At 43.1% G+C, this 27,868-nt stretch overlaps 1 protein-coding gene across 1 annotated transcript in view; it reads right to left on the bottom strand.

The window, feature by feature from the left end:
- PDE1B (phosphodiesterase 1B) overlaps positions 1-27,868 on the bottom strand; it is a 188,187-nt gene that overhangs the window by 62,146 nt on the left and 98,173 nt on the right. The window contains 5 exon segments of the mRNA XM_044287497.1: positions 4,636-4,776; positions 11,438-11,554; positions 20,954-21,020; positions 23,688-23,870; positions 25,051-25,164. Coding sequence (XP_044143432.1) covers positions 4,636-4,776; positions 11,438-11,554; positions 20,954-21,020; positions 23,688-23,870; positions 25,051-25,164 — 622 coding nt within the window.

Consider the following 27,868-nt stretch of genomic DNA (forward strand, 5'->3'; position numbering starts at 1 on the left):
ATGTGTGAGAAGTACTTTGCAATCAAAATGTGTAAAAAATGGCCTGCGAAATCCGAAAGGTGCTCTTTGGAATGTGGGCCCCTTTGCCCACCTTGGCTGCAAAAAAGTGTCACACATCTGGTATCGCCGTACTCAGGAGAAGTTGGGGAATGTGTTTTGGGGTGTCATTTTACATATACCCATGCTGGGTGAGAGAAATATCTTGGCAAAAGACAACTTTTCCCATTTTTTTATACAAAGTTGGCATTTGACCAAGATATTTATCTCACCCAGCATGGGTATATGTAAAATGACACCCCAAAACACATTCTTCAACTTCTCCTGAGTACGGCGATACCAGATGTGTCACACTTTTTTGCAGCCTAGATGCGCAAAGCGGCCCAAATTCCTTTTAGGAGGGCATTTTTTGACATTTGGATCCCAGACTTCTTCTCACGCTTTCGGGCCCCTAACATGCCAGGGCAGTATAAATATGTGACCCCATGTGACCCCACTTTGGAAAGAAGACACCCCAAGGTATTCCGTGAGGGGCATGGCGAGTTCCTAGAATTTTTTATTTTTTTTTGGCACAAGTTAGCGGAAATAGATTTTTTTTCTATTTTCTCACAGTCTCCCTTTCCGCTAACTTGGGACAAAAATTTCAATCTTTCATGGACTCAATATGCCCCTCAGCGAATACCTTGGGGTGTCTTCTTTCCGAAATGGGGTCACATGTGGGGTATTTATACTGCCCTGGCATTTTAGGGCCCTAAAGCGTGAGAAGAAGTCTGGAATATAAATGTCTAAAAAATTTTACACATTTGGATTCCGTGAGGGGTATGGTGAGTTCATGTGAGATTTTATTTTTTGACACAAGTTAGTGGAATATGAGACTTAGTAAGAAAAAACAAAGAAAAAATTTCCACTAACTTGGGCCCAAAAAAATGTCTGAATGGAGCCTTACAGGGGGTGATCAATGACAGGGGGGTGATCAGGGAGTCTATATGGGGTGATCACCCCCCGTCATTGATCACCCCCCTGTAAGGCTCCTTTCAGACGTCCGCATGTGTTTTGCGGATCCGATCCATGTATCAGTGGATCCGTAAAAATCATACGGATGTCTGAATGGAGCCTTACAGGGGGGTGATCAATGACAGGGGGGTGATCAATGACAGGGAAGTGATCAGGAAGTCTATATGCGTGATCACCCCCCTGTCATTGATCACCCCCCTGTAAGGCTCCATTCAGACGTCCGCATGTGTTTTGCGGATCCGATCCATGTATCAGTGGATCTGTAAAAATCATACGGACGTCTGAATGGAGCCTTACAGGGGGGTGATCAATGACGGAGGTGATCAGGGAGTCTATATGGGTGATCACCCCTCTGTCATTGATCACCCCCCTGTAAGGCTCCATTCAGAGGTCCGCATGTGTTTTGTGGATCCGATCCATGTATCAGTGGATCCGTAAAAATCATACGGACGTCTGAATGGAGCCTGACAGGGGGGTGATCAATGACAGGGGGGTGATCAATGACAGGGAAGTGATCAGGAAGTCTATATGCGTGATCACCCCCTTGTCATTGATCACCCCCCTGTAAGGCTCCATTCAGACGTCCGCATGTGTTTTGCGGATCCGATCCATGTATCAGTGGATCCGTAAAAATCATACGGACGTCTGAATGGAGCCTTACAGGGGGGTGATCAATGACAGGGAAGTGATCAGGAAGTCTATATGCGTGATCACCCCCTTGTCATTGATCACCCCCCTGTAAGGCTCCATTCAGAGGTCCGCATGTGTTTTGCGGATCCGATCCATGTATTAGTGGATCCGTAAAAATCATACGGACCTCTGAATGGAGTCTTACAGGGGGGTGATCAATGACAGGGGGGTGATCAATGACAGGGGGGTGATCAGGGAGTCTATATGGGGTGATCAGTGGTTCATAAAGGGTTAATAAGTGACGGGGGGGGTGTAGTGTAGTGTAGTGTTTTGTGGTACTTTACAGAGCTGCCTGTGTCCTCTGGTGGTCGATCCAAACAAAAGGGACACCAGAGGACCAGGTAGCAGGTATATTAGACGCTGTTATCAAAACAGCGTCTAATATACCTGTTAGGGGTTAAAAAAAATCACATCTCCAGCCTGCCAGCGAGCGATCGCCGCTGGCAGGCTGGAGATCCACTCGCTTAACTTCCGATCCTGTGAACGCGCGCACCTGTGCGAGCGCGTTCACAGGAAATCTCGCGTCTCGCGAGATGACGCGTATATGCGTGACTGTGCGCAGCGCTGCCACCTCCGGACCGCACATCTGCGTTAGGCGGTCCGGAGGTGGTTAACTCATTGTGTTATCTTGAAACAAAAGTCATTGAAAAGCAATTACTTAACGCATTTAATTGTATTTATCCGTCTATTTTATTTTTTCTATTTTTTCTATTTTTTTATTTTAATTGCTTACTTTTAATTGCTTTAATTTTTTATATTTACATATGAAACTTTATTTTTATAAAACACTTTATTTTTTTATTCTACACTTTGCGTCCCCAATAAGGTCATACAAGACCTCTGGGGGACATTTAAATTAACTTTTTTTCACCATTGTTTTCTCCTGTTACTGGGGCTGACATAGTAGCCCCAGGCACAGGGGAAATACACCCCTAGAGAAGCTGTACAGCAGTATACAGTGCTGTACAGCCTCAGTGCAGGGCTGATCGAGGTCTGTGGAAGACCCGACAGCTCCTGCACTCTCCCGTCACATGACCACCGGGCCGGGACAGGAAGCACATAGCGCTTCCTGATCTGTATACACAGTGCTCATTGAGTGCTGTGTATACAGCAATCTAGAAGGCAGGAACACCTGGGAACTGTCCCTGCCTTCTCTAAGGGTTGCCCTGCTGTCACTGACAGCGGGCCCCACGCTCAGCAGCTGCAGAATTAGCGTGAAGCTGCCATCTCTGAATGGACATTCCATTCAGAGATAAACGACCGCCCATAGGACGTTTATAGTCAATGGGCGGTTGTGAAATGGTTAAACACCATTGCCACTAAATCTTTTTATGCTGCCCTTACTGGGGGGCATGGTGAGGTAGATATCTACAGAAAGGGAAATATGTAGGGTTATATCATTTCAAACAAAGCACGTGTCATAAATAAACTGAAGGAAACACGTTTTGTCGCAGCTTTAATAATGTATGGCTACCTCCTTCATTACACCAGGCTCCATTTATTACAGTAAATGAGGGTACACAGCTGCTGGCACAGCACAAATGAAACTATTTTTTATTCTGCCACTAATTAAGTAATAAAACAGAAGTTGCATTTTCCAACTGATGTAATTTCATGATCACTTAAAGAAAGTTAAAGACTTTTAAATCTGCTCCAGAAAATTGGTATTCACTGGTGATTATTTGCTCCATTTGTTATCTGCCGTCATAGCTGTGACCTTGATAATGGCAATTAGGAACAGAAGTCTATGAGATTCCACCCTAGACAGCAAACAAAGACAGTGGGGCAGATTTACTAAGGCTACTTTCACACTCGCGTTTTGGCTTTCCGTTTGTGAGATCCGTTCAGGGCTCTCACAAGCGGTCCGAAACGGATCAGTTTTGCCCTAATGCATTCTGAATGGAAAAGGATCCGCTCAGAATGCATCAGTTTGCCTCCATTCCGCTCTGGAGGCGGACACTAAAACGCTGTCTGCAGCGTTTTGGTGTCCGCTTGACGAAATTGAGTAATACGGATCTGTCCTGACACACAATGTAAGTCAATGTGGACGGATCCGTTTTCTCTGACACAATCTGGCACAATAGAAAACGGATCCATCCTCCACCGACTTTCAATGGAGTTCATGACGGGTCCGTCTTAGCCAGTAATGGCCAGTTCGCAGTGTTCACCGCGAGCCGGTCTGAAACAAAGGCCCCCGGCGGCTGTTCTCGGAACTGCCTGCTCCCGGTGACCGCATTTGTTTCTGACCGGCTCGCGGCGCAGGCACAGGTAAGGGCTTACCTGTGCATCGCTGGACTTGTGAGTTAAGATGGCAGCCCGCATGTGTTCGTTGGCAAACACTGCGAACTCGCCGATACAGATAATACAAAAGGATCCGTTCATGACGGTGGAACGCGGTTGTATTATTGTAACGGATCCGTTTTTGCAGATCCATGACGGACAATCCTTTCACGTGGCTGCTTGTGTGTATGGTCATCTGCTGACTGCAGTGGCATTTATGATCAGCATGTACCAGTACATCAACATACCGTACAATGTACTGTAGGGGAAGTTAATCTCCTGGTCAGAAATGAAGCTATCCCACCTGTTGCTGGTCCTACAATCCTCCTGCACATGCGCTGTTACTTACCTGTTGGTAGACATACACCAGTGACCTTTTCTATTTCCCTTAAGAGTGCTGTCCGTGTTTATTGCTATGAAATATCATATCATGAAACTGAATGGCTGACAGTGAACCGCATAGGTGAGCGGGGGCCATCAGAACATTGCTCCGGCTCACAGTAAACTGGCTTCCTAACAATAGTGTCTTGCACGATGTACTGAGGACAGTCACAGATGTGGGTAATGACAATATCCGTACAGCGCTGCGGAAGAGTTGGTGCTATACAAGCAACAGAAATAAGAAGTGATATTTTGCACAGGATGAGTACTTACCACCATGCCTGTTCGTAAGAGAAAACAGTGGACGGTTTGTGTCACGTCTGCTGCATGGATCTGGTTATGATAAGGATTCTTATACTTCCCATAGCCACTTTCCAACGAATCCAGAAAACTCATTAGAAATGCAACAGGAATCTGTGTGAACAGAGGACAAACACAAAACACGTATAAGTGGCTTCCCCTGAGCACAAATAATCATGATTTATGTATATTGGTCAAGAAAACCTGATCCCCCTTATCCATAAACCACACAATAATCCCTATATTTTCTATATATCACTGAGCGTTACATAATAATGATCCATACATTTTCTGTACATCACTGAGCGCTACATACGAACCCTACATTTTCGATATATGATCCCTACATTTTCTATATATCAATGAGCGTTACATATGAATAATCCCTATATTTTCTATTTATCACTAAGGCCCCTTTCACACGGGCGAGTTTTCCGTGCGGGTGCGATGCGTGCGGTGAACGCATTGCACCCGCACTGAATCCTGACCCATTCATTTCTATGGGGCTGTGCACACGAGCGGTGATTTTCACGCATCACTTATGCGTTGCGTGAAAATCGCAGCATGCTCCTCTTTGTGCGTTTTTCACGTAACGCAGGCCCTATAGAAATGAATGGGGTTGCGTGAAAATCGCATGCATCCGCAAGCAAGTGCGGATGCGGTGCGATTTTCACGCATGGGTTCTAGGTGACAGTCTATTCACTGTATTATTTTCCCTTATAACATGGTTATAAGGGAAAATAATAGCATTCTGACTACAGAATGCATAGTATAATAGTGCTGGAAGGGTTAAAAATAATAAAAAAAGTTAACTCACCTTCTCCTCTTGTTAGCGTAGATCCCGGTCTGTTCTTTATCTGTGGGCTGAAGGACCTTTGATGACGTCAGATCACATGCTCCATCACCATGGTGATGGACCATGTGATTGGAGCATGTGATCTGACATCACCTCAGGTCATTCAGTCCACAGCTAAAGAACAGACCGGGATCTACGCTAACAAGAGGAGAAGGTGAGTTAACTTTTTTATTATTTTTAACCCTTCCAGCACTATTATACTATGCATTCTGTATTCAGAATGCTATTATTTTCCCTTATAACCATGTTATAAGGGAAAATAATACAATCTTCAGAACATCAATCCCAAGCCCGAACTTCTGTGAAGAAGTTCGGGTCTGGGTACCAAACATGCGTGATTTTTCTCACGCGAGTGCAAAACGCATGACAATGTTTTGCACTCGCGCGGAAAAATCGCGCATTTTCCCGCAACGCACCCGCCTCTTATCCGGGCAAAAAACATGATGCCCGTGTGAAAGAGGCCTAAGAGTTACATATGAATGATCCCTACATTATCTATAGATCACTGAGCGTTACATATTAATGATCCCTACATTTTCTTTATACCACTAAGTTACATATGAATGATCCCTACATTTTCCATAAATCACTGAGTGTTACAAACAAATATTTACTACATTTCCTATATATCACTGAGCATTACATATGAATGATCACAAAAAATTATTATTTCATGAATTCTTTTTTTCTTTATATATTGCACAGCACTCCCACTTTTTTGCAATTAGGGTTGTATCATTGGGGCCTGACTGTGTGGTATCTGGAACTGGTGTGTAAACTTTGCATCAGTTAGTATGGGCTTTCCTCAGTGATATATTACATACAAGCACTATGCAAGTTCCACATGAGTTCGATACGGAGTGAGGCCAGACATGATGGGTTTTTTAGTAAGGGGAGGCCGACATGATGGGTTTTGGGGCGAAGGGCCGGCCAGCAAAGGATTAAAGGAGCAGTTAGAGGGGGTGGGATTTAGATTTTATAAGGGGGCGAGTGTAAGGGGTTGGCACCATTTTAATTTGACCAGGAGCAGGAACTGCACGCTTACTGGCTCTTGAGGATGTCACAGGCAGTGGAGGAGGTTTTGCGACAACTGAGGGCGGCAGCGAAAGGCCCACGGCCTAGGGTGGCTACAGGAGCAGGTAGCAGGACTGTTGCAGAGGGAGGCAGCGTGTATTGCGAGCCGGCAGCCATGCCTTAGCAAAGAAGAGACACTCAGTGTTCGGCGCCGGGTCAGGAGCCCCACCCGGGACCCTCCACAACGGGGGGACAGCAGGCATGCATCTTCAAGGTCCTAACAGTATGGCAGAGGATGGGATGCTGTTAGCCAGCGGTGTGACGACGTCCAGAAGAAATGCATCTGTGGGGTCCAGTGATGAGCGGCAGGAATCAGGGCCATTGGCTCCGGGGTCCCCAGCGCCTGGGCAGCCAGGTGAGACGGCATTGGGGTCACTCCTTTCACTAGTTAACTGCCCAGGGGTGGGTGGTTTTGGGGGGCGGCAAAATAAATTAATTGGGGATTTGGGGTAATTATTGTGTGGCTTGGCAGGTTGGCGTTCTGGGTTAGGGGTGTTAGGTGCAGCTCCGTTACAGGCATGGATTGTTGGAACGGGGGTCAGTGGGGAGGCAGGGTGTTCGGCACCTAGGGCAGGGGGTTCGGTATCAGTCCAGACGCAGGCAGGCGGGGAGGCGTTTTGTCTTTTACCCGTTAACCCAGATAGTTTGCGTTTGTTTGCTTGTTTTTTGGGATGGTGGGTATTTTGTTGATAGGTGTTTGCCGATGGGTTGCTCAGTGTCATGCACATATTTTAAAGTATTTAGTTTCTTCCTGGAATGGGTGGTGGCGGATGTGTCAGGGTGTTCTTCCATCATACATTACATGGATGATTTTCTCTGTTTAGGTCCGGCTAGTTCGCAGGTTATTGTTGTCGAAGTCACAGTCGATTTTTTAGTCGTTTAGGGTGCAAAAGGGAAGACGATTGAGTTGAGGTTTTTTTAGGTACAGTCATCTATACAGTGAAAATGGGGTGCTGGCTGCTGCAGGAATAGATGAGGGATTTGAGGGACGTGGTGGATAAAGCGTTGGGGTCACCAAATAAACGATTGAGGGATTTACAATCCCTGTTGGGGAAGTTGAATTTTTGCTTGTCGGATTATTCAGATGAGTCGTATATTTTGTCGGAGTTTAGCGTCTGCCACAGCGGGGGTGGTTGCTCTACATAATTTTTTTTTATTAGGTTGGGTCGGGAATTGAAGGGCGACTTAGCGGTTTGGGAAGGGTTTTTGAGGCAATTTAATGACAGGGCATTGGTTATGGGGGATACATGACAGTTTTGATTTTGAGCTATTTACGGCTGCAGCTGGGTGTGGGGGGGTTGGTGTCAGGGTGTATTGTCACGGGCAGTGGTGTGAAGGGAGATGGCCGGAGTCTTGGCTTTTAACTGGTTGGGTGAAGAATTTGGCTCTTCTAGAGCTCTTTCCGATAGTTTTGGCAGTTGAGCTATGGGGTAAGAAATTTAGAAGGAAGATTCATTTTCATTGTGACAATCTGGGGATGGTGAATGCGATTAATGGTTTGACCACTTCATCACCTCCAGTGGTTCGGTTATTACAACATTTGGTTTTACTTTGCCTATCGCTCAATGCTTGGATTGTGGCAGTTCATGTGCCTGGGGTTTCTAATAGAATTGCTGATGCACTTTCTCATTCGCAGTGGGAGCGGTTTCGGCAGCTTGCCCCAGAAGCGGATACAGAAGGGTTGGTGTGTCCGGAGTACTTGTGGGAGCTCTTCGAGGTATGGTAGAGGGTCTTTTGCGGGCGGGTACAAGGGCAGCTTACAGTAAGGCGTGGCGCAAATGGAAACAGTGGTGTGAGCAATTGGGAGTGAGGGTGGATGAAGGGGAAGTCCTGTTGTTACTATTCTTGGGGAATGCCAGAGGAAAATGTTGGTGGGTGGCACAGCTGAATAGTTCTATGGCGGGTTTGTCTTTTGGTTTTAAATTATGGGGTTTGCTGAATGTTAATATAACCTTCCTGGTTTGCTAAGCATCAAGGGGTTGGAGAAGGGGAAAGCGAGCTGAGGATAAAAGGAGGCCAGTGTCATTTGCACTGTTATTACGGATTGGTTTTCAGATGGGTTTTGTGTGCAGGTCAGCAAGCGAAGTGCAGTTGTTTCAGTTAGCGTTTTCACTGGCCTTCTTTGGGGCGTTTTGATTGGGTGAGTTAGTGTGCAAAAATGTTCGTTGTGCGGGTGGTTTGTATGGAGAGGATGTAGACCTTTATCATGACAGGGTCGTGGTACAGAGGGTAGAGGTTGCGGTGTTAGTTTATTTGCAGTTCCTGGGTGCTTGTTATGTCTGGATAGGTGTTTGCATGAATACTGGAGGGGCACAAATTTTGTGGGTGGCCCCCTGCTTAGGCAGGAAGATGGGTTGTTCTTGTTGCACTTCCAGTTCATGGAGGTTTTTAAGAAGTGCTTACAAGCTTTGGGAATGGATTCAAGGGATTTCACGGTTCATTCCTTCAGGATCGGTGCAGCAACGAAAGCAGCTAGGCTAGGTATGAACGACAAAGTGATTAAAAGGATTGGGAGGTGGGAATCGGCCTGTTTCGAGTCATATGTTAGGTTAGGGGAATGGTAATCGTAAAGTGGTGTTGTTGTTTAATCTGGTTCTACTTTTGCTTTTGTGTTTCAGGGGGTCCTGTGGCGCTGGTTTGGATTCTAGGGCACTCGTTCATTTTTTGGGGGGCTCTGAGGGCAGATGTGCAGCCGAACGGGCGCCAACTGCGCTTTGAGAGGGACGTTGCGGTAGTAAGGCTCGGATCCAGAGGTATGTTATGGGGTAGTGTCTTGCAGGAAGTGCATAGTTTTGCAAGTTTGGATCGGCCCCCCGACATCTTAGTGTTACATGTCAGGGGCAATGATTTGGGAGTAAGGCCGTGTAGGGAGATGATCAGGGACAAAAAGTTTGATTTATTCCGTTTGTGGTCCCTTTTCCCAGCTCTGGTAACAGTGTGGATGGATATAGTGCCTCGAATTGGAGGGAGGCGCGATCGGTGGAGCGTATTAATAAAGCGAGGATAAAGGTAAACAGGGCAATTGGGAGGTTCATGGCCAGGAATGGGACTGTGGCGGTCAGGCATTCAGAGTTGGAGTTAGGTAGTGGTGGATTTTGGACAGCTAATGGAGTGCACCTCAACGCAGTAGGTATCTACCTGTGGTCCCTGAGTTTGCAGGCAGGTATTGAAAGGGCTTTAAGGTTGTGGACGAACGCGCTGCATGTTGTTGGCAGTGGGAGGTCCTCGAAGCTGGTGGTTTGGGATGGTACTGGAGAATGGGAGGGCCTCAAAGGTGGGGCTGGACTCTCATAGTTGGGCACTTGGTTGGTTCGGAGAGGCATCAGTTAGTGTCTCTGAGCTGGTGTTCTACTGCTGGAGGCAAGATGGAATTGCCATGTTGGTTTTCATGGATGCTAATTTTGGGGCTTCTAGGACCTCCCTCGTCAGGGTTAATTTGTTGTTATTTATGTTTTGTATTTTTTATTATTATTACTAAAATGGCTGCTGTGGCCGATTTAATCCGACTGGTGGCTCTGTGTGTTTTTTTCGGGTGAGATGTGAACATTGGGAAGTTAAGGGGATTATAGAGGTCCTGAGGAAATAACCAATATAACCTAATCATGTTCAGTATGGATATCAACTGAATCTGTAGCTGTTAGGCTTCTTTTACATGAGCGAAATAAAATATGTCAGGGTCTGGTTTTGCATGCAAGTTGAACTTCAGATTGTGAGTCCCACTGGCGACAGTGTGATGCTAATGTCTGTAAAGCACAGCGGAATATAGCAGCACACAATAAGTGAGTATAATAAATAAATCATCTTTGTCTGTGATTGCATTCAGTGTTTCAGTTTTTTCAGTCAGGATTGTGTCTGTTTTACATCCGTTTTTCCCGTTTCTGAAGACAAACTGAATAGTAACATACAACATCTCCTAGCAACCATCAGTGGAAAACAGACTGCATCCGGCAGCCGGCAGTGTGTCAGTTTTTTTCACTGACCCTTTGACTTGAATGGACCAGTCCTGCATGAAAAATGGATGAAGATAAAACATGCTGTGATTTTTCCCGAACAGACAGTTGGTCAGTGAAAAACAATGCTCATGTGCACATACTCAGTGAAATGCCTCTGGACAGAAAACATGCTTGTGTGAAATGAGCCTTAGCAAAATATTTCCTTCTTAAAAACCGGTAGTACTACTTGCATGAAACCCATACAGGGCCTTCACGCAGATCTTCATACATAGATGTACCATTTCATCTCTACGCCTATAGTTTTAAATACCGCCAAATCAGTATACAAAGCAATAGGAGTTTGAAAATGATTCAACTAATATATGGACATTTAGAAAAAGTGGTGCTATACATAACACACTACTGGATTTTAAACATTTTGGAGCAAATGGATTAAAAATGTATTATAAATGCTATTCCGCTCCATAATACATTTGTAAAAGAGCAGTCACTGTTACTGTGTTGTCCTTGCGATGTACACATATGGTGCTGGAGCCATTAGTCCACCAACCTTTTCATCTGACTGCTGGATGGGATGTCATTCAGTGGTGTTAATGGAGTTGGGCCAGGTATTGGTGAGTGGTTGAGTTTACAACATGCACTGTACATCTTAAAAACAACTGACTCCCGAGTAATCTCTTTGAGGTCAAAGTTCTGTGATGAAAAGCTGAAGCTTGAAAAAACTGAGCTCACTGAGAAAGACAATTATGGTTGAAAAAAAAAAAAAAACATGGACCTGCCTTGGACAAGTCTGACCGTCCACTGCAAAAAGCATTATTTCAGAGGGTCATTGGAAGTCACAACTAATGTGAAGCCACTTAATAATAATAATTAGCAATGCAAAATATTTTACCTTGAAGCGACTGTTCAGGTTGTGTCTGGTCAGAAGTTCAAACACAATTGTCTTCAAAGCATGATCTTCACTTACTCTGTTCAACACAAAAACATCAAAGTCCCAGAGATCCAAATGCTATAAAAATGGAATAAAACAGGATTTAGGCGGCTCACAATTTAAGAGGTATAATACATTTTCCTTGCTGGATCAGTGACTGCACAGAGCTTTCTCCTGGTGATTTGCATTCTTAGTAGCATAACCATTACAGTGTGCAATGTGCAGTAATTGGATGTAGGGAAAATGAACTCTCCCAGAATGCAATACGGTACAACAAATTACATACAGAAGCTCAGCCAAAGCTGATAGGGGTCTTGACTGCATCAACAACAAGAAACATGGTGAATGTAGCTCTGGACTATAATACAGGGTGTAATAATGACCATAGACCAGATCAGGTCCAACAGATTTACCAAAATGGCGTTGAAAAGATGCTTCAACATAGGATACACTATATGAACAAAAGTGTTGGGACATTTAAAGGAGCTTTTATAAAATCACATTCTAAATCCAAAAGCATTAATATGGAGTTGGTCCCCTTTGCAGCTAAAACAGTTTCCACTCTTCTGGAAAGACTTTCTATATGATTTTGGAGTGTGTCTGTGGAATATTTGCCCATTCATCCAGAAAAACATTTGTGGAGTCAGAGACACTGATGTTGGACAGGAGGGCCTGTCTTGCAATCTCCATATTAGTTCAACCCAAAGGTGTTTGATGGGGTTCCAGACAGGGCTCGGTACAGGCCAGTCACGTTCTTCCACAGCAAACTCACCCAACTATGTCTTTATGGACCTTTCTTTGGGCATTGGGGCAAAAAGGGCCTTCCCTAAACTGTCCCAATAAAGTTGGAAGCATGCAATTGTCCAAAATGTCTTGGTTTGCTGAAGCACCAAGATTTCCCTTCACTAGAACTAAGGGACAAACCCCTGAAAAACAACCCCATAGCATTATCCCTCCTCCATCAAACTTTACACAATGCAGTAGGGCAGGTAATGTTCTCCTGGTATTCGCCAAACCCAGACTCATCCATCAGAAGGCCAGTTAGAGCAGTGTAATTCATCACTCCACAGAACACATGTCCACTGCTCCCATAGTCCATAGCTGTGTACTTTACACTTGATCCCTAGCATTGTGCTTGGTTATGTAAGGCTTGAATGCAGCTGTTTGGTCATGGACACCCATGCCATGAAGCTCCCGGAACACAATTTTCATGTTGAGGCCAGAGGACGTTTGGACTGTGCAGTTATTGAGTCAGCAGAACATTGGTGACTTTTGCACTATAAGCCTCTGCACTCGATGAGCCTGCTCTGTAACCTTATGTGGTTTCCACTTTGTGGCCGAGTTGCCGTGGTTCCTAAACACTTCTACTTTGAAATAATTCCACTCATAGTTGATGGTGGAATATCTGTGATAGAAGAAATTTCCTGACAAGGCTACTTACAAATACAGTACCATGCTGGAATTCAGACTGCATGGCTAGAGGCTGGACTTTATACACCTGTGGGACTGAATGAAACCCCTGATTTCAATTATTAAGATGTGTCCCAGTAATTGTATCCATATAGTGTATTTCCTGGAAACACCCTTGTGCATGAATCCTTCTGTTCAGATTAAGATTTGTTAACTTTGTGTTTTAATTTGCATACTGCAATATTTTCATTGTAATTTAAATTATTTGAAATTTAAATTAAATGAGTAATGTAAATATTGAACTAATTTCACAATGATAAGTAGGTCTCTCAGACTCAACAAGAAGCCTGGCTGCCAGCCCTTCCCCCATCATTCAGCAAATGGCATTTATAATGTAAAGAAAGTTAATACAGGGCACTTACTAATGTATTGTGATTGTCCATATTGTTTCCTTTGCTGGCTGGATACATTTTTCCATCACATTACACTGTGCTTATTTTCAGGGGTTTCGAACACCCTGCAATCCAGCATCGGTGGCCGTATTTGCACACTATAGGAAAATGCATGTACCATGGGAGTGCGCATAGTCCAGCACTTTTTTCTATAGTGTGCAAGCACGGCCACTGCTAATTGAAGGAAAAATGTACATAGGCCTCATGCACACAACCGTATCAGTTTTTGTGGTACGCAAATTACGGATCTGCAAAACAGGGATACCAACCATTAGCGTTCTGCACTTGTCCACATGTCCTCCCCTTTGTTAGAAATGCCTATTCCTGTCCGCAAAACAGACAAGAATAGGGCATGTTCTACTTTTTTTGCGGAGCCGCGGAACGGACATATGGATGTGAACAGCACATGGTGTGCTTTCCGCATCTTTTGCGGCCCCATTGAAATGAATGGCTCTGCATCTGATCCGCAAAAAATGTGGATTGGATTCGGACTGAAGCTACGGTCGTGTGCATGAGGCCTAATGATTGAGACACAAGGTGACAGGATACCACGGGATACTTTAAAACACTGGCAGCAAAGCTTATCTGGTAGAGAACAGCCTACCAGGATTCTCCAGATCCGGCATACTGGAAAGCACTGCATGCCTGTTGGACCCCAAGCCAAATCCCGGCATTTATCCCAGGGAGCAGTCGTATTCCTGCTGGATCCCATTATAGTCAATGGGAACCAGTGGTATGTGGCACTATCCGGCTATATCAGATCCAAAGTACTCTGGCAGGCTGCCGGATAGCTTTACCGCATGTCTGAAATAAGTCTAAATTTTTACATATTGACATTTCAAAATTTAAAGAGGTCGTCCATACCAATAAAATGTTTTACAAACATTGTATGCAGTCATAATAAAATAGCAATAATAGATAAAAATTGTATAAAAATTGAATGGGATTAATACTCTCCTTACCACGTCACCACCACTACCCTGGTTCCCAGCCGGTCTCTATTCTTTTGGCTCAACTGATAACGTGGAGTGTTGATGCGTGAACGCTGCAGCCAATCACCAGCTGTAGTGGTGATGAGGTTACCACTGCGACCGGTGATCGGAGCTGCAGTAGTCACACGTCGTGCTATAACCATAGCATACCTCCCAACTTTTGGGACGGTCAAAGAGGGACACTTATGGTTTATTATGTCAAAGGTCCACTTTTCCTGCATATTTATATACTGTAATATTTTTTTTAGTTTTTTTTTACAGAATAGCTTAGCCAACTAAGAGAGGCCATAGGCCTAACTAAATGGGATAAAGTCCTCACAAATAAAAATACAGCCACAAAATGGGATATCTTTAAAAGCATCCTAAAATCTCATTGTGAGAGGTACATACCGTATGGGAATAAAAGGTTAAGGAACAAAAAGAAACCAATGTGGATAAACAGAACTGTAAAGAAAGCAATAAATGACAAAAAGAAAGCATATAAAACACTAAAACAGGAGGGTAGCACGGAAGCACTAAAAAACTATAAGGAAAAAAATAGAACATGCAAAAAACAAATAAAAGCGGCCAAACTAGAGACCGAGAGATTAATTGCCAAAGAGAGTAAAACTAACCCTAAAATGTTCTTCAATTATATAAATGTTAAAAAGTATAAATCTGAAGGTGTCGGCCCGTTAAAGAGTAATGAGGGGGAAGTCGCAGAGAGCGACGAGGAGAAAGCAAAGCTGTTAAATATTTTTTTCTCCAATGTATTCACTGAGGAAAATAAACTGTCAGATGACATGCCGAATGTTGAAATAAATTCCCCATTAAAAGTGTCCTGTCTGACCCAGGAAGAAGTGCAACAGCGACTTAGAAAGATTAAAATAGACAAATCGCCAGGACCGGATGGCATACACCCCTGTATCCTAAGGGAATTAAGTAATGTCATAGCCAGACCCTTATTTCTGATATTTGCAGATTCTATATTGACAGGGAATGTCCCACAGGATTGGCGCATGGCAAATGTGGTGCCAATATTCAAAAAGGGTCCAAAAACAGAGCCTGGAAACTATAGGCCGGTAAGTTTGACATCTGTTGTGGGTAAACTGTTTGAAGGTTTTCTGAGAGATGCTATGTTAGAGCATCTTAACGGAAATAAGCAAATGGCTTCGTGAGGGATCGGTCATGTCAAACAAATTTAATCAGTTTCTATGAGGAGGTAAGTTCTAGACTTGACAGCGGCGAATTAATGGATGTGGTGTATCTGGACTTCTCCAAGGCGTTTGACACTGTACCACATAAATGGTTAGTATATAAAATGAGAATGCTCGGACTGGGAGAAAACGTCTGTAAGTGGGTAAGTAACTGGCTCAATGATAGAAAACAGAGGGTGGTTATTAATGGTAAATACTCAGATTGGGTCACTGTCACTAGTGGAGTACCTCAGGGGTCAGTATTAGGCCCTATTCTCTTCAATATATTTATTAATGATCTTGTAGAAGGCTTGCATAGTAAAATATAAATTTTTGCAGATGACACTAAACTGTGTAAAGTAATTAACACTGAAGAGGACAGTATACTACTACAGAGGGATCTGGATAGATTGGAGGCTTGGGCAGATAAGTGGCAGATGAGGTTTAACACTGACAAATGTAAAGTTATGCACATGGGAAGGAATAATGCAAGTCACCCGTACTTATTAAATGCTAAAACACTCGGTAACACTGACATGGAAAAGGATCTAGGAATTTTAATAAACAGCAAACTAAGCTGCAAAAAACAGTGTCAGGCAGCTGCTGCCAAGGCCAATAAGATAATGGGTTGCATAAAAAGGGGCATAGATGCCCGTGATGAGAACATAGTCCTACCACTTTACAAATCATTAGTCAGACCACACATGGAGTACTGTGTACAGTTCTGGGCTCCAGTGAACAAAGCAGACATAGCAGAGCTGGAGAGGGTCCAGAGGAGGGCAACTAAAGTAATAACTGGAATGGGGCAACTACAGTACCCTGAAAGATTATCAAAATTAGGGTTATTCACTTTAGAAAAAAGACGACTGAGAGGAGATCTAATTAATATGTATAAATATATCAGGGGTCAGTACAGAGATCTATCCCGTCATCTATTTATTCCCAGGACGGTGACTGTGACGAGGGGACATCCTCTGCGTCTGGAGGAAAGAAGGTTTGTACACAAACATAGAAGAGGATTCTTTACGGTAAGAGCAGTGATACTATGGAACTCTCTGCCTGAGGAGGTGGTGATGGTGAGTACAATAAAGGAATTCAAAAGGGGCCTGGATGTATTTCTGGAGCTTAATAATATTACAGGCTATAGCTACTAGAGAGATATCGTTGATCCGGGGATTTATTCTGATTGCCTGATTGGAGTCGGGAAGGAATTTTTATTCCCCTAAAGTGAGGAAAATTGGCTTCTACCTCACAGGGGTTTTTTGCCTTCCTCTGGATCAACTTGCAGGATGACAGGCCGAACTGGATGGACAAATGTCTTTTTTCCGCCTTATGTACTATGTTACTATGTTAATAGCGCAAAAATTATCTGAATATAAAGATTTATAAAATCAAAATTACATCAAATAAGTAAATAATATGCAAGGTGGGCTTTAATATATAGATAGGGACCAGGGAAACATATTCTGGATCAATATTGTAAATGTAATAATGCAAATCTGTACCTCAGACCTAAAAGAGGGACATTTAGGGAGCAGAGGGACAGAGGGACTTGAGTCAAAAAGGGGGACTGTCCCTCCAAAAGAGGGACACTTGGGAGGTATGCCATAAGATCAGACAAGGGTGGGGTGGACCAGGGAAGCATCTACATGGGAGCTACGGAGGATTAGAAAAGTGAGTATTACTCCTTTTGTATTTTTATATGATTATAAGCTGTTTTTAAAATAAAATAAAATATGGTGCTAATTTTTATGTAGCTTATGTTTCACGCCCAGACAATTAGGAGGAGATTTATCAATACTGGTGTAAAGGAAAACTGGTTTAGCTACCCATAGCAACCAATCAGATCTTGTCCCACGACATTTGTGCGGCAGAATGTGCGACATTTCCCCCTTCACACCACTTTTCAGAAGTGGCCAGAAAAGGGGGTGTGCCATGGGCAGGGGGCACCTCAGGCCCGCCACCTTTATCTTTCTTTACGCCAGTTTTTCTAAATCTACGACAGCTAGGAGGCTACCATAGATTTAACTTTGTCGCAGGTCTGGAAGATGTGCCAAACATATGTGTGCGCCTCTGCATAAATCTGGCCCATCCACCAGCAGCATAGGGGGAAACGAGACGGGTGTACAATATGCCAGTCTTGTTAAATGTCCCCCACAGTTTTTTTTTTAAAGGGGAATGCCCAGCTTTCTCAACATTTCTATTTTAGTAAATACCTGCATTTCCTATAAAATATAATTTCTTCATACATTTCCGGGAGGAATAACAGAGGAAAAGTGGAACACAGAGTTCTAAGAAAAGATGGTACAGAATTGTTATTATATGGAGAATAGAAATCAGGATTGTTGACTGATCCTCTATAAAGGATGTCACATGCTATATATGTCTGATAAGGGGGGGTATGGGCGCTGGGACTCCATCGTGCACATTAGTATAGTGTATATAAAGCTGCCAATTGCAAAACTTGTCTCTTTCTGTATTTCCCACATAACCAAGTTAAGTACAAAAATATTCAGTCTCTCATTCAGATGTAATCTGGGAGCACACTTGGCAGATATTCATGGAAACACTGTATAAATAGCAATCCACTAATATAATGTTATTACTGGAACTTTTACTTTAAAAAAGGAGCAATCTGATATTGCCCGGCAGACAATTATATATTCTCCATGCCACAGTATTTTCAGAATGCAGTTCCTATGGTCTGCTGAAAGGTTTACGACTGTGTCTGCAATGCTGCTGACATGTGGAATTGGGTACATTAGGATTACAAGAAGGACGTTCTATCAGGAGTTTTGTATGTAAGTCCCTAATGTTATAAAATAAGAATTTTTCACCTAGGGTTCGCTGCATCCCTGGAGATTCATGTTTAAGACTTCCCCAGAAAATAGCCAGAACTCTCACAATTAGGCCTCATGTACACGACCGTTGTGTGTTTTGCGGCCCACAAATTGCAGAACGGCACGAACAGCCATTGATATAACAGCCTATTCTTGTCCGCAAAACGGACAAGAATAGGACAAGTTATATTTTTTTTGCGGACCACGGAATGGATCAACGGATGCGGACAGCACACGGATTACATGTGGGTTTTTCTGCGCTGATTTTCATGAAGTATTACAGTACCAGCAAAGTGAATGAGATTTGACAAATCTTATGTACATGTTACTTTTTTCTTCCATGTGGAAATCGACCTATTGTGAAGATTTTAAAATCCGCAGCATGTCCTTTGTTTGTGTGATTCCACACCTTCTGTAGAATGCGATTTCCCCATAGTCTGCAAAGGGGCTCTTAACATAAACATAAAATGTCCAACAAAAAATCATAATGACTGCACAAAAACACACCCAAAGCCCGATAAATAGTACAGATTTATGTGTGGTTTTGGTGTGGATTTCATGCAGATTTTCTGCATACAAATCTGCACCGTGTGCAGGAACCCTAGGCTACCTGCACACGAGTATGGGTAAACACACATAAGATCTGCACAAAATTTCCGTGCGGATTTATGTGCATTTCTCCGCCATATACAAACCAAAATCTGCAAAGTCTAACAGCGGTTTATGGTGCAGCATTTGATGCAGTTTTGCTGTACATTTCACCCTTCCTTTGAAAAGAGTGAAAAAAAGCAAAAACCGCAAACATATTGACAAGCTATTAAATTTAAAAAAAGGCAATGAGGGTTAATTTCCGCATGGAAAAAATCCGCAAAATGTACATGAGATTTGTGTAATGTCATACACTTTGCTGGTAGTGTACTACACTTCGGTTTTTTGCATGGGAACCCACGTGGAAAAACTGCACATATTCCGCAATGTGTGCCAGTGGCCTTAGGCTACCTGCAGACTGTGCAGATTTGTATGCAGAAAATCCACATGAAATCTGCACCAAAACCGCACATTAATCAGAATAATTTATTGTGGTTTTTGTGCAGTTTTTATGCATTTTCTGTTGAGGATTTGCAGTCTATGTAAAAAAAACAACATTGAAATCTATGGGGAAAACCTCTCTACAGAAAGTGCAGAATCGCACAAACAATTGACATGCTGCAGATCCTAAAATCTGTACAGCAGGTAAATTTCCGCACGGAAGTAAAAAATCTAAGGCCCCTTTCACTACGGGCGAGTTTTCCGTGCGGGTGCGATCCGTGCGGCGAACGTATGGCACCCGCACTAAATCCTGACCCATTCATTTCTATGGGGCTGTGCACATGAGCGATGTTTTTAACGCATCACTTGTGCGTTCAGTTGAAATCGCAGCATGCTCTATATTTTCCGATTTTGACGTGACGCAGGCCCCATAGAAGTGAATGGGGTGTGTGAAAATCGGATGGCATCCACAAGCAAGTACGGATGCCGTGCGATTTGCACGCATGGTTGCTAGGAGACCATCGGGATGGAGACCCGATCATTATTATTTTCCCTTATAACATGGTTATAAGGGAAAATAATAGCATTCTGAATACAGAATGCATAGTAAACCAGCGCTAGAGGGGTTAAAAAAAAATAATAAAAAATTTAACTCACCTTAGTCCACTTGCTCGCGAAGCTGGCATCTCCTTGTGTCTCCGCTGCTGATGAACAGGACCTGGGGTGAGCTACTCCATTAAATAGAGCTTAAGGACCTTCGATGACGTCACTCCGGTCATCACATGATCTTTTACCATGGTGAATCACCATGGTAAAAGATCATGTGACGTACCATGTGATGACCGGAGTGACGTCATCGAAGGTCCTTAACCTGTATTTAATGGAGCAGCTCACCCCAGGTCCTGTTCATCAGCAGCGGAGACACAAAGAGATGCCGGGCTTCGCGAGCAAGTGGACTAAGGTGAGTTAAAAAAAAAAAAAATTTAACCCCTCTAGCGCTGGTTTACTATGCATTCTGTATTCAGAATGCTATTATTTTCCCTTATAACCATGTTATAAGGGAAAATAATACAATCTTCAGAACATCAATCCCAAGCCCGAACTTCTATGAAGAAGTTCGGGTTTGGGTACCAAACATGCGCGATTTTTCTCACGCGAGTGCAACGCATGACAATGTTTTGCACTTGCGCAGAAAAAATCGCGCATTTTCCCGCAACGCACCCGGCTCTTATCTGGGCAAAAAAACTCACGCCCGTGTGAAAGAGGCCTAAGTGTACATGAGATTTGTCAAATTGTTTTCACTGTGCTGGTACTGTATTACGCTAAAGTTTTTTTTTTTTTAATTTACGCAGAAAAAACACATATAATCTGCTGGTACCCTTACTGTAGGGACAGCAAACTGATTTCAGCCACTTCATAGATGCTTGGCCAAAATATGGAAATATCTGCCCTTCTGTAAGACAGAAATGGGAGTTGGGGTTGAGCAAATGTAGAAAAGATTCAGGGGTCCCCCTTTGGCTGGGTATCTCGTTAGTCGCGTTCTTCTGTGTACTTTTATACTGGATGAGGTGTACTTTACCTTTAAGCTGTTAACAATAGCTGCTGAGTAGTTTGGTCCGACGGCTGTGTATGTTCTCCGAAACATTCTGAACAAAGCAAAAACACATTTATTGAGAAGATATACGTATATGGATGTTGAATGCATGTGAGCACACTATGTACAGCAGAACACTACACAACTAAGGCTATGTTCACATCTGGATCAAGGGTCCCATTCTTGGCTTCTGTTAGTTTCAACAAATCCCTCAAAATAACATAGACCTTGATGGAACCCTGATGGACCAAGTCTGTGGGGCGCCACTGGCATCCGTCATGCACCGGATCTAGCGCAGTGAGCTGACGCCAAGCTGCAGATGTGAACAGAGCCTAAACCTTCTATAATGTAGAATATTTTTAATTTATAGTAACTGGGAGGGAGCATGCTCGACAGGCTGATTTACTGTAACTCTTGACCAAATTAACTATAATATAAGAAAATATATAGAATTGGGATCACAGCATTGTTAATTGTGATGTGAAGAGTTCTCTCTCTCTCTTTATATATACTAAAAAAGCTCTTTGATGCAACCACCCAACATTGTGCTAAAAGTAGTATTCTATAGGGTTGTTTTCTCAAGGAACATGCCGATAATTTAGCTGGAACTGAAAATCTGTTAGTCGAAATCTGGTCTTTAAAAATGAGGTGATCTTTTAGAGATGTATGACTGTAAGGTAGTCCCTCAAGAGACAATGCCCTCAGAATACAATATTTTCAGCATACAATGTTTTTCCTGGTTGTTCATAAGTTGAAACCAGACTCAACATACAACACCTAAGACTCAGATCCAGGGACGTTTACACATAGGGCTCAAAAGAGGCTTGACCCCATTTACCCTTCTGCCCTTTTAATGCCCTTTTTTTTTTCACTTGCGCAAGTGCCGGGCGCCTGCCCAGCCTGCGTGTGCCAGGCAGCAGTGTTTAGCGCTGCAGTCAGGGTCACTCAGTCAGTAGTAGTCACGTGGGGCGGCGCGCATGGATTCTGGAGCTGAGCTGACTGTGACTGCGACTGCTCACTGGTCTGTGAGGGAGCTTGTGTCGTGCTCGTCTGTGAGTGCCACTGCCACTGTGCCATCATGGAGGGGGTCGGGGGAGAAATGTACTGTGGGGGGTGGGGGGGGGGAATATGTGCTGCTGCCAGGCCCATGGAGGGGGAGAAATGTGCCATTGTGGGGGGGGGGGGGTTCTGCCATGGAGGAAGGGGGGGGGGGGGAATGTGACACAAAGGGGGTGATGTAAAAAAGAGGGGGTTATGTGACATGGAGGGGGAGAAATGTGACATGGACGGAGGGGAGTAATGTGACATTAAGGCCGGGGGGCATCATTGGGGGCACTTTTTACTGGAACATTATTAGGTGGCACTTCTTGCCGGCACATTATTGGTGGGCACTATAGAGGCATCTACTGAGGCCACAAAGAAGGGGTATGTTATATGGAGGGCTCTGTACAGTGGCATTTTATACTGGGACACATTATGGTGGGTACTATGGGGAAGGGGGAGAGGAGTACTATAGGGTCATCTCCGGGGGGCTAAGAAGGGGTATTTTATGCTTGAAAATTATAGGGGACACTGAGGGCATCTACTGGGGCACTATATAGGGGCATCTTATACTGGTACATTATGGGGGCACTAGGAGGAAGGAGGGTGTGGAGGATTATGGGGCATTTACTGGGGGCACTATATAGGGTTTTTTAATACTGGCACATTATGGGGGACACTATGGGAACATTAGCTCAACTGGGGGCATTACAAGGGGTCATTTTTTGCACTGTCTATTATAAGAAGAATTATTACTACTGAGGGGGGGGGGGGGGGCATTATGGTGGGCTTTATTACTCCCCCATGGTATGACCCCCTAGTAGCAGCACCAGCCTCTCCCTGCTCTGCTATCCCTCTGCCCCTTCTCCAAATCCTTATTATGAAATATTTCTCATTAGGATAAAACACATCAGCTCCACCGAGCCCCCGGCCAAAGTGTTGAAGTGGTGTCCGAGATCCCCAAGGGCCAAACCAAGTAACTGTAAGTTTTTATGTGAAATATGTTTATGTTATACACATATAGGCTACACACAATATACAGTATACCGCTACACTGTGTAGTCTGTTCTATAAGCACCACATTATTTTCTGTCCGCCACCACAAAACAATCTGGAAGTGTCCCTCCATGTGGCATCATGTATGTGGGCAGACAGTGTTGTATCATGTATGTGGACTTCTAGAAAAGTAAGCTTCGTGGTACAATTTTTTTTTTAAATTATGACAAGTGCCCTTTTATTTTTACTTAAGCCCCTGCCCTTCAAAATGTCTGTGCACGTCCCTGCTCAGATCTCACCAATTAACGTGGTCATTTGTCTGGTAAACACCTAGGCTAGGTAGTAGCTCCTCTTTTCAGTACAGTGAGGTACTACATGTTATGTCCCCTGTACAGAGCCAGGATGAGTTCCTAATTTGGATGTCATCTGAGGACAGACTTGTTTTATCTGTCTTAGTTATCTGCTTATTTTTCTTAGATATTTATTTTCTTTTATCTCGGTATGACATTTGGGGTTTTAGAACCAATTACTGTTTTTCCATGGAGTTATGGACTCAGGTTACAGTGGCTTAAACAAACAACGGTTGTCCCTGAAGCAATTAATGTTGTAACTTGAGGGACCACTGTATGTATTTTATTTTGACAAACAAGAACGTTTTATTGAAGTTGCAAAGGTATAATACCGTTCTACGAAAATCCCAGCTTGTACAGCATGTACAATGCTACGGAATCTGGGCTTTTCCTCAGACCGTCGACCGGTTGCCCGTGTCTGCTGTGTGAATGTAGATGCCAACCAGTCTCTGACCTCAGAGGGAACACAATCTGAACGGATTTCCTTCAGCTCATCTTCTGTATCTAGAATTTGCCTGTAAATGAAGAATATAACACTTAATATATCACAAAGGCAGCAACAAATCAAATTAAAATAATTTTTTATGTATTTTTGTGAAAGCAATTTGTTAAAATAAATAGCAGAACTAAAAGAAACTGTGACTCTGGTATTGTCCTACTTTCGTTCAACAGTATCAGCTTCTCTGAGGAAAGTCTAAGGCTGAAATTTAAGAGTTGTGCAACTTTTCTGCAAATCAAATTTTTTTGTCCATAAAAAATGTCAATTTTGCTTGACTTGTGATGTCATTTAACAGCATGACATTACACAAGGCTGGCAGCTAGGGTGTCAGAGACGCATTACATTTCCCAAATTGTGTAGCTCAATGCATTTTTATAAAACCCAACCATTGTGACAGCTCCTACCAAGTTCCAGAAAAAGCAGAAGTTGCCAAGTCGATACTTTGCTCCGTCTTAAGGAATGAATATTTTTTACAATCCAGAATTTTTCCACTCATTATGAGATATGTTATATTTTTCTCCACCAATGAAATTCCAATTTTTATTGTTGTGCAATTAGTATTAATGGTCTACGCCCTGGTCATATAAATTAGGATAAAACATGAAGGCCAGTTCAATAATCTGTTGATCTAATAATCTTGGATTCATTAGAATTTCTATTGTAAAACTATCCTTACAAGCTAAATGTAATGATTTGGGGAATACTATATCTCCTTATGGAGACGGCATGAGGAGATATTCCAGGCAACAATCCATTGGAATTCTGGTGCTCTCCATAAGGAGATATAGTATTCCCAAATCCTAACCTAGGCCTCTCACCCAGTTATGCCAGTGCTCTGCTCTTAAGAGGGGCAATCACACTGATAACAGCTGCAGATGAGATTCTGGCTTAATTATTATCCAAGTGATGTCTTAAGGCCTGTTCAAAAAGTCAAACACTGACTTATAGGATAGCTGCCTTACATCTGGTGGCATTAGAGGCAGAGCTTGTTAAGAGCTCATTTGCATTTCCTCTAAGCTAAATGTAGAAGCACTGGAAAACCTTTATTGATGGCTGCCTTCCCCTGTCATAGATCTGTCCTTTACTACTAGTGACTGATGTTGGAAGAAAATTGACCTACCATTCTTTATCGGAGACACCGTGTAGCCTACTCATCAAGCAGTGAAGTATGCAAGTGATTAATGTGAAAGTCTCACCTTGTCTCGTCAATATATACTGCTTCCAGCAATGAAGCTGTGTACTCCAAATTCTTCTTCAGTTCCACAATGTTGACCTCTCCATTCTCAAGTTGCTTCACCATGTACTTCAGGCTGTAGATAAAGAAGAGACACAGAAGGTAATTACAATGACTGAAAGCCTAATTGGTATATATGAGCGCAGGCAGTTTTCGTAATATGCATTTGACTTGCAAATCATTTGTCCATAGAGGACAAATACAAGACAATGTTCACCTTGTACAAATCTGTGTATGCACTCATCACATGAAATCTACTGCTTGTACTGAGATCAATTTACTCCACAGTGTTCTAGGTTGGATCACCACAAAAGAAGACACAGACAAAGACTGTCTACTAAGAGCATATTTTCTTACAACTGTGCCATTACTCTAGTATTCCACCTGGAAATGTATAAATACATTTAGGTAATACAACTAGGTATTATCATTGTCCTTGTCAAAAGGTATGTTGTACACACTTTGATACTAAAAGCACTGATTGGACAGTGTCAGAGTGTGTAGGGACACATACTGTGTAAAGGGGTATTTCCATTTCAAGCAATGATGGCATATTGCTAGGATATGTCATCAATGTCAGATAGGTGTGAGTTCCACCTCTGAGACCCCCTACTATCTCCAGAATGGGGCCCCCCGAAGTGAAGGAAAGCACACCACACATGCATAACCACCCTCCATTCACTGCTAAGAGAATTCCAAAAATAGCTGAGCACTGGTTCAGATAGGTGCCGGTCCTACCGTATCTCTGGAACCCATTCCTATCTCCAGAAAGGAACTCTCGAAGTGAAGGTGAGCACCAGCCCAACTATTTCCAGCAGTCCCATAGTGGTCAAAGGAGAGGTGGCTGTGCATGTGCAGTGCACACTCCATCCACTGCTACGCGACTTCCTAAAAAAAACTAGCTATTTTCTGAACTCCCATAGCAGTAAATGGAGAGCACACCATGCATGCATGGCCACCACTCCATTCACTGCTGTGGACTTGCTGGGTATAGCCAAGCCAGTGCTTATCTTCACTTCAGAAGCTCCGTTCTGGAGATAGGAATGGGGTCCAGAGGTGGGATCTGCACCTATCTGACACTGATTGCATATCCTAGCCATATACAGTACTATCAATATCTGAAATGGGACAACCCTTTTAAGAAAGGAAATGGTGTCACACCGAGTTGTCAATTATTTCCAGGAGAAATAACAGTAACAGCAGAAAGGATAGTTCTAAGGAAAGATCATCTAGAATTGTTATTTTATGGGAAATGCAAGTATTTACTAAAATAGGCATGTTGGAAAAGCTGACAGGTCCAATTAGGAAATTTTATGTCACATGTCCAAAAACCCAACTTGTAAGAAGTATACTTTTATTCCAACATTTTGCTAAAGGTTTTATCACCCGCTCGATGTCCGGAAAATCCAGGATTCTGCTCTCAGTGTCAATCACCTTTACTGCACATTTAACGCTTCCGCGGCTCATTTTAGAGATTTTTTATTTATTTCGGGATCTATCTAATGGGGATTTAGGACATGATCAACTAAACCCCTTCTGCTGATCTCTTGACCTCGCCGCTGTTTTGAGCATTTAGAGCTCATCCTTCCTTTAGAGAAAACCAACACTTTGAATTTAATGATATTCTGTAAGAAACCGAGAAAGAAGAATTGCTCGGAAGACTATAAAATGGGAAGTCAACAGAACAAGGCTACTCCATCAGGATGGGGGCTGTAATGGGTAAAAGACTTCTCCTACTTGGGTTACGACACTCTGTGAAACTACCAGTTCTCCAGTTGTTGTTCTCCAGAAGTTGAAAATTCATACAGTCATTGTCTGAATATGACGTTGAAGCATTGCTTCCTGGTGAGACTAATCAGATGATACAATACAGCACAGAAGCACCATAAGGTTGTAGTACGGAGCCACAAAGACTCCTTGTGCCACTATTCGCCTCCCACACATGGCTCTTTGGATTACATGAGGCTTTCTATAGTACAGAACCACAGAACTGCCTACTAAAGATCTTTACAATTAAAATTAGACAGGGATTTTTATAAACCACTATAGACCTGTGCTATAAAACATATCCTACATTTTTCAAAACAGCACTTGGGTCTAAATACTTTTGTAATTGGATGTAATTCGAGAGCTATTCAATAAAATATATATGTATAGCACCACCTGCTGTTCCTTTCCTTATTTCTTGTCCACCTCACTGAGGTGGTCGCAAGCGCTCAGTTTAAATCCTCAACAGCCACCAGTCACATGTTCCATTAAAAGCTGTGTCAGTTACAGGGAAACAGCTACAGCAGAAAGGACACACCGCCTGATAAATGACACGTCCCCTGAGCTGCCAGCCTGAAAAGAATCTAGCAGAGCAATTGCAGAAATGAATGGGGAGATATCAGGTCCCATGGCTGATTCTAGCTTTGTTAGAAAGAGATTGTCATCTGATTTTAAAAAAAAATTACGTCAGTCAAGGCATAATCCCTTTAGGGAGAGTTATTTAAAAACCACTAAATTTGCCTTTAGCTATAGTAATGATGAATCTACAAAAATAAGCACAACTGGGTAAGGGCTAATTATTTCCTTGGCGTTGTGCACGAAAGAGTAATAATGTTCCATCCTTCCTATATCCTCCGTAGACGGCTAGTTATTGAGATGGGAATCTACCAGTTCTTCGTCATGAAAATTAATTACAGATTCTGCTGTACAGTAACTTACTGTACGGCGATTCTCTGGATTGAAATACTTAACCTCCCTTATGTCCCTTTAAGCATTTTACCATAAAAAAAAAA

The sequence above is a fragment of the Bufo gargarizans genome, chromosome 3 (assembly GCF_014858855.1).
Source record: "Bufo gargarizans isolate SCDJY-AF-19 chromosome 3, ASM1485885v1, whole genome shotgun sequence".
Taxonomy (NCBI): Eukaryota; Metazoa; Chordata; class Amphibia; order Anura; family Bufonidae; genus Bufo; species Bufo gargarizans.